General features: G+C 49.2%; 1 protein-coding gene across 2 annotated transcripts in view; it reads right to left on the reverse strand.

Annotated features, from left to right (window-relative positions):
* The window catches only part of MARCHF6 (membrane associated ring-CH-type finger 6), a 74,452-nt gene extending 66,428 nt beyond the window's left edge, over positions 1-8,024 (reverse strand). The window contains exon 1 of one of the 2 annotated variants that reach the window (XM_049767908.1): positions 7,827-8,024. In XM_049767908.1, coding sequence (XP_049623865.1) covers positions 7,827-7,845 — 19 coding nt within the window. In that variant the 5' untranslated portion in view covers positions 7,846-8,024. The remainder of the gene's footprint in view (positions 1-7,826) is intronic. The other variant, XM_049767909.1, reaches the window with a different exon arrangement.
* Between the last annotated feature and the right edge of the window lie 3,025 nt (positions 8,025-11,049).

Consider the following 11,049-nt stretch of genomic DNA (forward strand, 5'->3'; position numbering starts at 1 on the left):
CATGTTAGGGTCTGGCCATTTAGCACACAGCCCAGTGGCTCACTGCTCGGGGGTTGGGGAGCTGATGACATTGTGGGTCACCAGGGCTATGCCAGGTAATCGTCAGGAGCCATGAGGGTCATAGTTGGCAGTCTGAGGTGAGCGGAGGCACACAGTGACGGAGGTGGCACTTGGGTACGCTGATCACCCCCAAATTCTAACGTTAATTAACCCCATGCCTCAAAATGACAGCGCAGTCTTTGGAGACAAGGTTTTTCAAGAGATCACTAAGGGTAGGGGCTGCTCCAATGGCTGAACATATGCTTTTGATGCAGAACTCGGAGTTCTAGGCCAAGCCCATTGAGTTCCCAAGCACCAAGCCAGGAATAACCCTTGAGCAATGTCAGATGGAGCCAATAATAAGGCAGAGAGCGGCTAAAGAAGTACAGCTAAGGCACTTGCTTTGCACTTGGCCCCTGACACGTAGCCCACCTGGGCACCCACATGTATGATCTTGGAGCCCCACCAGGTGTGACCCTCAAAATGCAGTGGCTGAGGCCAGAGCAATAGAACAACAAGGAGGGTGTTTGCCTTGCATGCAAGCTGACCGAGTTCAATCCCCAGCATCCCCTGATCCTGCCATGAATAATTTCTGAGTGTAAAAACAAAACCTCTGTAACTTGTGGTGAGATGTTGAGGATGGTGAGTGGATTAGACATACAGCAAGGAGCACACGAGGTAGAAGCACACCCAGCTTCTCTGTCTGGAGCTCAGATTCTTCCTTTCCCAAAATCAGCTTTTGTTGCTTAAGCTACCAGTCGGCCATGCTTTGCCCTGGTGGTCCTTATAAAACCAGAACTTTTCCCAGTTAGAATTGATAAAACCCTAATAGAAACCCAATCGCCAGGGCCAGAGTGATAGGTACAATAGGTAGGGTGTCTGCCTTGCCCCACCAACCTAGGTTCAAACCCCGGCCTTCACATTCCTCTCTAAATACTCTGCCTAGCCCACTGCCACAGCAGTCTAAACTAAAGCCAGAAAAAGAGCTTTTACCCTCGGGGTCTTGTTTCCTTTTCTTAGTGCTCACACTCAGACAAGTACAGGTCTTACTTTGTGAGAGAGCCTGAGTGCAATCTAACATGAGCCCCCAAGCACCCACATGATGCATGCGGACCAATGTATATATTTTATATGTAAAATATGTGTGCTCTCCATCCGACATGAAGTACACTAGCAGCACTGATCACTTCCCATCCTTGGCCTGGCCAGAATACTGGGTCAACAACCTCGCAGGCACCAAGCACGGCCCCAGCCAACGGGATTTTTTTCTAATTGAAATAGAACTGACATGTAACATTAGTTTCCAGCCTAAAACCAAATGGCATGTATATCAATGATGGCTATAGTAATCTAGTTAAATCCACCACCACACAATTGCAACTTTGTAACTGCAAGCCACCCACTCCTTGCAGTGCTCCTGGTCTAGGCCTGTGCTCTGTTGACTACACTATTCTCTGTGAAGAAAACCTGCCTGTGTGCTCTGTGTGGTGTGTGTATGTATCTTTTAACATCAGTATGTGACCCAGCGTCCAAGGACCCTGGGCCCCTCCTGGCAGAGCCTGCTGACTCACAGAAGGTGCTGTGGGGAGGCCTATCAGGGTCAGGGCCACCAGGTCCTCTTTGCATCTGGCAGGTAGGCTGAGAACCAGCCTCAGAGCCAGGCAAGTGCCAAGCACATGCTGATATTTACTTACTCTTACCTGACCATCCCTGGCACTACCCAGATACCTGACCTAGATCATGGGAGATAACGGACCTGACAGGCCAGTCAGATTCGAGCCCCCAGATTTCTGGGCTTTCGATCTGACCTGTATTGATATGGCCAGAAAGTGAGCCAGTTAAAGAAGAAATGGGGGCCCGGAGAGATAGCACAGCGGCGTTTGCCTTGCAAGCAGCCGATCCAGGACCAAAGGTGGTTGGTTCGAATCCCGGTGTCCCATATGGTCCCCCGTGCCTGCCAGGAGCTATTTCTGAGCAGACAGCCAGGAGTAACCCCTGAACATCACCGGATGTGGCCCAAAAACAAAAATAAAATAAAATAAAGAAGAAATGGAAGAAAACGTCTGGCTGCTGCCCAAATTGTCCCAGAGCAGCAGCAGTCTCTCAAAAGTCCAAGTCCAGACTGATTCCTCTCCCCGGACACGCCCTCTGCTTTCCCTTACTCCTCCTCTCCTAACCAGTTCACTATTACAGCATTGATAACACCTCCGGGCTTTTCCATTTTCCCTCTGGCAGTGGTCGGGGCTTACTCCTGGCTCTTCGCTCAGGGGCCCAAGCGTGGGATGTCAGATATAGAATCCAGGTCAATCAGAAGCAAGGCAAGAGAAGGGCCTTACCCCGTGTACTTTTTCTCCAGCCCTCCTGGCTATTTATTCAACTTTCCTGGCATGCTGCCTTCTGAGGAGATTTCACACTGGTCCTGGCCTCTGCCCACAGATGACCTCCACCCCTCTACCCCTTCCCTGGGAGGGCCCTGCCTTAACCGCCACACTGAGAACCACCTGCCCTCCTATGCCCGCCCTCCTTACTCCCCCCTCCTAATTACCCTCCCTGGCACTTAGTCTTCCCATTTTGCTACATAACATATCACATGTTTCTTTTCTTTTCTCTTAAATTTTTGGGCCACACCCGGTGACGCTCAGGGGTTACTCCTGGCTATGCACTCAGAAATTGCTCCTGGCTTGGGGGATCTTATGGGACACCAGGGGATCAAACTGCGGTCCGTCCTGGGTCAGCTACGTGCAAGGAAAACGCCCTACCGCTGCATCACTGCTCAGGCCCCCACATGTTTATTTTCTGCCCTCCCTTTTCCACAAGCAAAAAACAAAAATGTAAGCACTAAGAACGGGTCTACTCTTTTTTTTTTTTTTTTTTTTTACTCCTGCCTCATGCAAGTGCATAAAATAGCATCCGGCTCATAACAGGTGCTCAATAAACATTTGTCAAACAAGTGCATGGATCCTGGGCATGAGCTGTCTAAGCTGAAAGCTGAGCTGTGGCAGGAATGAGGCAGACAAGTCTAGAAGCAGGGGGGGGCAATCACGTGACTCTAGGGGAGACAATCACGTGACTCTAGGAAAACAGTAGAGAGTTCTGTTCTGACAAATCCATGTCACCTTAGGATTCTGCCAGAAGCAAGTGTAGTCTATTTCAGCTTATCTTATTTCTTATCTTCCCAATGTCTCATATTCAGATAAAGAATAACTGCTTTAGCATTACAGCAAAATAACTGCTAATAGGATTCTGCTTATGGTCTGACAGTAAAGGGCGATAATTTAATAAGCTTAAAAACAAAAATAAGTTCTGTATATCAGCAGACCAAGAGTCTTCCACTGTGGCAAGCATTTCACCGCGTCTTTCATGCATTAATATTTGTTCTCACATCTAGCTCTACGGTGCATTTCATGCATTAATATTTCTTCTCACATCTAGCTCTACAGTGCAGTGTTTCTCCTGTCTAAACGCACACAATCCTTGAGAGGGGAATATACATTTTTCCACTCTGAAACAGAAAGACACCACAAGGATCCTTCAAGGATTAGACTCCAAAGCAATAAAAAATGAGGAAGTTACATATCTAAAGTCTCCTCTAGCTGTGAAGATCGAAAATCTGACGGTTAACGGTTTATAAAGCACGTGCACCCACACAACCCACCAAAAAAATAAAAGACAAACACAGAGAATGATTCACCCAAGGGTCAAGGAGACAACCCACAGGGCTGAAGTACATGTCTTATATGTACGTGGGGACCACAGGTTCATTCCGGACACTACATGGTCCCCCAAAGTTCTGAGGCAATGTGGGGTGTAAACCTTCCTCCGAAATTATTCTTCTATCCTTTTAATACAATTACAAATCTGATGATTTCACACACACAGCTAATACAGTGGAGAGTTTAGAAAGAACTTTAATGGGGGCCGGGCGGTGGCGCTGGAGGTAAGGTGCCTGCCTTACCTGCGCTAGCCTAGGAGACGGACCTTGGTTCGATCCCCCGGCGTCCCATATGGTCCCCCAAGCCAGGAGCGACTTCTGAGCGCATAGCCAGGAGTAACCCCTGAGCGTTACCGGGTGTGGCCCAAAAACCAAAAAAAAAAAAAAAAAAAAGAAAGAACTTTAATGAATTAGAAAGTGACCAAGTTCTTCATGATTCCATTTCAAGTATACAATGTTCCAACACTAATGCCTTCACCAATGTCCACTTCCCTCTCCCAGGCTCCCTAGTTTCCCCTCACCCCTCAGCCTACCTCTATCGCGGCACTTTCTTCTTTTTCATTTTAGGTACAGTGGTTTAACAATAATGCCATTGACAAGGCATCTCATATATTTTGCTTTACCACTTTCAGCGTCCAGTCCTCCCCCAGAGTAACCAACCACTTCCATCACTGTCATAGGGGTTCCTGCCCTGACTTTTCACACCTCCCATCTCCTTTCCCTATATGAAAGCTTTAAAATATAACAAACAACATGAAAAGTCAACATCCATCTGCCAAATAAGCAATTCTCTAACAGCTGTTTACTATAAATTTAAATTATTGAGTATTTGATTAAAACATCATATATGGTACCATGAGAGGAAAGCAACATGCTAATTTTAAAATAAAGGTACTTGGGGCTGGAGCGACAGTGCATCGGTAGGGCATTTGCCTTGCTATGCGCTAACCTAGGACAACCACAACCCTCGGTGACGCATAGGGTCCCCCAAACCAGGAGCAATTTCTGAGTGCATAGCCAGGAGTAAACCCTGAGCATCACGAGGTGTGGCCCAAAAACCAAATAAATAAATAATTAAATAAAATAAAATAGAATAAAATAGAGGTACTCGATCACAACACACCATTTTAAAATGCACTCAATCTGCATGAGTGGTATTTTAATAACATTCTTTTTTTTTTTTTTTTTTTTTTTTTGGTTTTTGGGTCACACCTGGCAGTGCTCAGGGGTTATTCCTGGCTCCAGGCTCAGAAATTGCTCCTGGCAGGCACAGGGGACCATATGGGGCGCCGGGATTCGAACCGATGACCTCCTGCATGAAAGGCAAACGCCTTACCTCCATGCTATCTCTCCGGCCCCTTAATAACATTCTTAAATCTGTTTGGATAAACATTTTTAAAAATAGGAAAGTAAACAATGTTACAGTGTTTTTAACAGCTCATGATTAAAGTTTCATTTAAATTTTATGGTTAGCCATATTTTGCAAGAATCCTACATAAAAACTGAAAAACTCAGTTGCATTTTTCTTTTTTTTGTTTGTTTTTGTTTTTGTTTTTTGGGTCACACCTGGCAGCGCTCAGGGGTTACTCCTGGCTCTAGGCTCAGAAATCGCCCCTGGCAGGCACAGGGGACCATATGGGATGCCGGGATTCGAACCACCGTCCTTCTGCATGAAAGGCAAACACCTTACCTCCATGCTATCTCTCGGCCCCCCCCAGTTGCATTTTTCAGTTTGGGAATAAGTATTTAAGGGTGAGCAGATAGCTCAGATGGAAGGACCACCTTCTTTGCAAGCAGAAGTTCTAGTTTGTATCCTCTCGTCTCCATGGGGGCAAATCCCAAACAACAAACTGGGATTAGTGGAAAGGGAGATAAAGGGAGTAGAGCCTTCTGAGAGCAAACTCAGTACAGGGGTCAGAGCCTTGCGGGTTAGCAAGCTGACCAGGGCTCTGGTCTCTGCTCTCTGGTGCCCCAGAGGGTCCCCTGAGGAACGCCAGAGGTGATGCCTGAGCACAGAGTCAGGATTAAGTATAAACACCACCAGGTGTGACCCCAAAGCCAAAATAAAAAACTCACTGAGAGCCAAAGAGATAGGACAGCAGTGGGGCATTTGACTTGCAAGCAGCAGATCCAGGACAGGCTGTGGTTCAAATCCCAGCATCCCATATGGTCCCCCGTGCCTGCCAGGAGCGAAATCTGAGTGCAGTCAGATGTAACCCCTGAGCGCCTGGGATGTGACCCACCCCCCCCTCCAAAAAAAAAAACACCTCACTGAGTACATAAGTTATTTCCAAACTTTCTGCCACCTTCACTTTATACTGGAATCCCCTTTCCACCCAGTATTTTTCCAAGTTAATCTTGAAAATTTTTCAGGACACTTCTAATGTGGAATTTTACAGCAAGAGGTCTCAGAAGCATTAATAATTCACTTTCGTGTCATGACTAATCTCTCATAAAAACATATGCAAAATAAAAGCCCCGTCAGATAATGGAAATTGTCCAATAAAGGAACTGAGGAAGAGAAGTCATTTCAACAGTGGGCATCGGCTAGGTACTTGAAAACGTCTAAAATGCCCTCGGAGCCTGCCAGACCTCCGTGTAAATCTCACTCTGCCATCTGCTACCTGTGTGTGGCCTTGGCCCTGCCGCCCGGGAACCCTTGGTTTGCATCATCAAAGAGCCGCTTATTATGCCTTTTCAGCAAAAAGCCTTTAGCAAGTCAAAGTTTTCTATGAAGTGCCTGGTCAAGTCCATCCTTCTCCGTGCTAGTCCTTACTGGCCGGAGCAGAGCAAGTTGGTAAACGCCTTTTATTTACACCCTATTTTAACTTTACAAGGAAAAGAAAAGTTTGACATTCTGGACGAACACAGATGAAATACTTCTTCGCGGTTCCCCATAACCCTCAAATGTATATGCAACTCCTGACTTAGTATCGCTCGCCATCGCGCGGGTCCCGTGTCCAAGGCACGAAAGGCATCAATGCCCGGTATACAGCAGGCGACAAATACAAGCACCCCTAAACCGGCACTGTAGGCCTGAGCCTACAGAAATCATGCACCCTGTCTTTCCCAGGGGATCCCCCCCGTCACTCCCTTGGCCATACTGTCAGTATGGAGAAAGGTCCCCCCAATCACCTACCCACTCACACATCCACCCACCCACCCACACACACACCTCAAAGTGGAGGTCCAGGAAAGATGCTCCAAGCCAAGTCTTTGGCCCCCAGCTAAGGGTGTCTCCCTTCTCCAACACTCCTGGAGGAGAAGCCAAAGACCCGACCAGGCAGAGCCAGGTACCCCCCTGTCCCCACATTCCCCCAACTACAGCGCACCCATGCATGCGCGCGAGCGCACCTCCTCTCCAAAGTAGCGGCTAGGACAGACCTCCTCCAAGGGGCGCGCGGGGCGAGTCCAGCTCGCCCCCCACCCCGAGTATGCACAGGGGGAAGAAGACCCAAACTCCCCTAGCCCAGCCCAGCCCAGCCCAATCCAGAAGAGGGGTTGCCCGAGGCCCGCTCGGGGCCCTGCAGGAACGCGGACTCTGCAACTTTCTCCTGGGTGCACAGACCGCGCTGGGTGGGTGATGGGTGGTGGGTGGGTGGAAGGGAAAGGAAAGGAAGTGCACCTCCTAAAATAATAAACAAACCAAAAAAAACTTGCAAGACCTGACACCCCCCTGGAGCCCAACCGGGGTGCCCGGGGCGCCCCAACAACCCCAGCAGCACCCAAAAGCAAACCCCAACAAAAGCTGGCCAAAGTGTGGCCGGGGAAAGAAAGCTGGGCAGGGAATAGGGGTCCCCGGTTCACCCGAGCCGCCCTTGCGGAGGGTGTCCCCAGCGGCCCCCCGAGTTGCCCAAGGACCCAGAAGTTCGGGGGGGGTGCAGGGCGCGGGCGACGCGCGGGGCCCCTCCACCGCGGCCCCCGAAGCCCACCCGACAGACCGACCGACCCCCGGGCCGGGCACCGCGCATGCGCAGAGCCGCGGGGCCGCCTCGGGGTCACCTTGGCCGCCCCCGCGAGCCCCGGACCAACGGCACCGCCGCCGCCGGGTTTCCAGGCCGAGGCGCCGACCTACCTTCCTCGGCGGTGTCCATCTTGGCTGGCGGGGCGGCCGTGACGCAGCCGCGAGCTCCCGCGGCGGCCCAGGCCGGGGCCTCCGGCCGGGGCGGGACGCGGCGGGGCGAACGGCGGGCGGCGGGCCGCGGGGGTCGGGCCGCGGCAGGTGCGTGAGCAGCGGAGGGAGCGAGCGGGCGGCGAGAGCCCGAGTGCGGGGAGAGGCGGCGGCGGCGGCGGCGGCGCCTGACAGAGCGGCCGGGGGAGGGGCGCGGCCGCGGAGGCGGGGCGTGTACCGGAAGAGGTGTGCTTGATGTCGGAAGGGGCGGTGCTTACACCGGAAAGAGCTGTTCCGGGCCTTCGTTTCTCTCGCGTCACTTCCGCCGCGCATGCGCGGAAGGTGGCGCGGACGCCAACCAGAAAGCCGGGCACAGGCTAGCTGTGGTTTTTTTTTTTTTTTTTTTTTGCTCTCTCTAAGGAGAACCTTGGTGGTCCTAGGGCCACGTCGCCTTTGTCCCCGGGCCTGCTGGACGAGGAGAAAAGAAGGCCCAGGATTCTGAGGGAGGGGAGAAAGAGCCCGAATGGTGGATGTCGCCCCCCTCCCGCTCTCCGGGGTTCAGGGTTGTCGGATGCAAGTCGAAACTGCAGATTCGATTCGGCGAGTAGGGAAAGAGATGGGGGGCCGGTCGCCGTGCTCCCGGGAATGCGCATTTGTTTCCCCAAAACGGTGCGTGGGCCAGAGCGATTGCGCTGCGGGGAAAGCGTTTGCCATGCACGCCAACTGACCCCAAGTTACATCCCCTGCCATCCCATAAGGTCCCCCAGAGCCTGCCAGGAATGATTTCTGGGTGCAGAGCCAGTTGTGACTCCAAAATACAAGCAAGCAAAAAATTAAAACAAACAAACAAACATCTTTTTTAGTGTCTTCAGAAGGCCAAGAACCAGTCTCAGACCAGAATTCCTCCCTGGGAAATGAGCTGCTTGGAATGAATGGGTCATGGGATCACATCTACCAAGTGCTTCAAGCGAGGGTTGGGACTAATGCCTAAAGGAAGTTGATTCAGATATGCCCGATAAAAAGGGTTATAATTCTTTTGTTTACTACCAAAAAAAATTTTTGGAGCAAGCAAAGACATGTAAAAAGACATAAGATGGTGAGCACAGTGTGATTTGTTGCTGAGTTGCATAAGTGCATAATGAAGGCCATCTCTGCCTCCTGTCAGGACACCGCATTCCCTCAGCAGAATTCCTGGCTGCTCTGGCTGACTATTAGCTGTCAAAGCAGTAAAGCAGGTACGGAACTTGGCCTTGCACACAGCCAACCTGAGTTCCCCCGTAGGGTCCTGGGAACACTACCAGAGTACAGCATTTCTGGGTCTAGCCCAAAATCAAAGACATTAGAAGGGCCTCTACCTTCTAAATAAATGCTTGAGTAGGAACTAAGATGATTCTGATCCCAAAAATATAAGAACTTTTTCCTATTTTTATCCACTATGCAGAAATGGCTTGGAAAACACAAAGTTTTTTTTCTAAACTGGGAGTGAAGGGATTGGGTAGACCCCTCCCCAAAGCCTCATTAATGACATGTGACTAAGAATGAAACTCCATAGGACCCTTTGACCTCTGATCTGGTTAAGGCCATTCAAAGTTAAATTTGGTCAATATTTCCCAAGGCTGGAAAGAACTTAAGTCCTTGGACCTGAGACTATGGAAGAAGGGCTGGCCTTGAGAAGAGGGTGTCTTTAAACCACTCCTTAATTAGGTTCAAGAAATTAAATTTGGGGACCTGGGGAGATAGCATAGCTGTAGGGTATTTGCCTTGCACATGGCCGACCCAGGACGGACCTGGGTTCGATCCTGGTGTCCCATATGGTCCCCCAGCTAGGAACAATTTCTGAGCGCATAGCCGGGAGTAACCCCTTTTTGGGCATGGCCCAAAAAACAAAAAAAGGAAACTTAAATTTGAAGGAGGTACATTCTCCACTACCCAAGCTGAGCCCATTTTAGCACTTCCAGATCCAGCCTCTTTCTCCTGCTTCTGCCTTTGTGTTGTTCTTCAGGAACTTCAAGAAATCTCTCAGCTTTCTTTCTTCCTTTGGAAGTTAGATGCAACTAATGGACTTTTATTGGATCCTTGGAATGTGCCCGATCTTCATAAGATCTTGCAGCTGCCCTTCCTAACTGCCTGCAGTTAGGAAACCTGCTAACATGAGAGGAATGTACAAGCTGTATATGGGAAGAAACCTTGGCAAGGGAAGTGCCCTTTAGCACCTGGGGACCTGCTAGAACAAAGTCCCTCACTCTGCTCTCTCTGCACACAGACTCCAGGCCGTCAGAGCAGCTTCTTTCCACAGTTGCAGATAAGACATGTTTGTCAGTTTACACAGAGGATGTTTATACCTTCCTATGCATTCACTGATAGGCTAGTGATGATCACCAGTCCCAGTAAAAAAAATTCCCAGTTCACTGGTCCCTGACCCAAAAGACTGCCCATATAACAAGAATCTGAAAGAATAGGGACAATCCATGGAGAAAGAAAGAATGCTAACCCAAAATGCAAGCCCTTAATTATAGAATTCCCATAGTTTTCAAGTATAGATACCTATTATACTGAAATACTTGTGTTTGCCATGTTTTTTTGTTTGACTGTCACACCTAGAAGTGCTCAGTGGAACATGCAGTGCTGGGGATTGACCCCAGACATATGTGTGTGTGCGCTGACTCATGAAGCTCTGTAGTAATGCTAGGTTTCCAGCTGCATTGAATAAGCTAAAGGAGATGTGAAGAAGTAACATATAATTTTTGAACAACAATAATAATAACTAATCAAGTTCCCCATTATGTCCCAGGAGCCTGAGGAATAATCCTGTGGCGTGAATATAAACCTATTTTACAGATGAGAACTCAGACTCACAGCTGATAATTAGCTTTGGCCATACATGTAGACGAGAATCCACATTTAAAGCCAGTACATTCAACCCCTCAGAGGCCTTCAAATTTCAAAATGCACTGATTCGTCATTTGTAGCCACATTAACATGCTCATTAAATTTTCAACTTTCTACAGTGAATGGCTGTTAATAGAAAAACACAGCCATTGCAGAATCATTCAGTATTGCTGCCAAACAAGGACAAAGTGTCTTGTTTTAAACTTAAAAGTATTGACATTAGAGCAAGTTGGAGTGATAGCACAGCAGTAGGACTTAGGACTTTTGCCTTGCAAGTGGATGACTCGGGATGAATTCG

Source organism: Suncus etruscus, chromosome 2 (genome assembly GCF_024139225.1).
Source record: "Suncus etruscus isolate mSunEtr1 chromosome 2, mSunEtr1.pri.cur, whole genome shotgun sequence".
Taxonomy (NCBI): Eukaryota; Metazoa; Chordata; class Mammalia; order Eulipotyphla; family Soricidae; genus Suncus; species Suncus etruscus.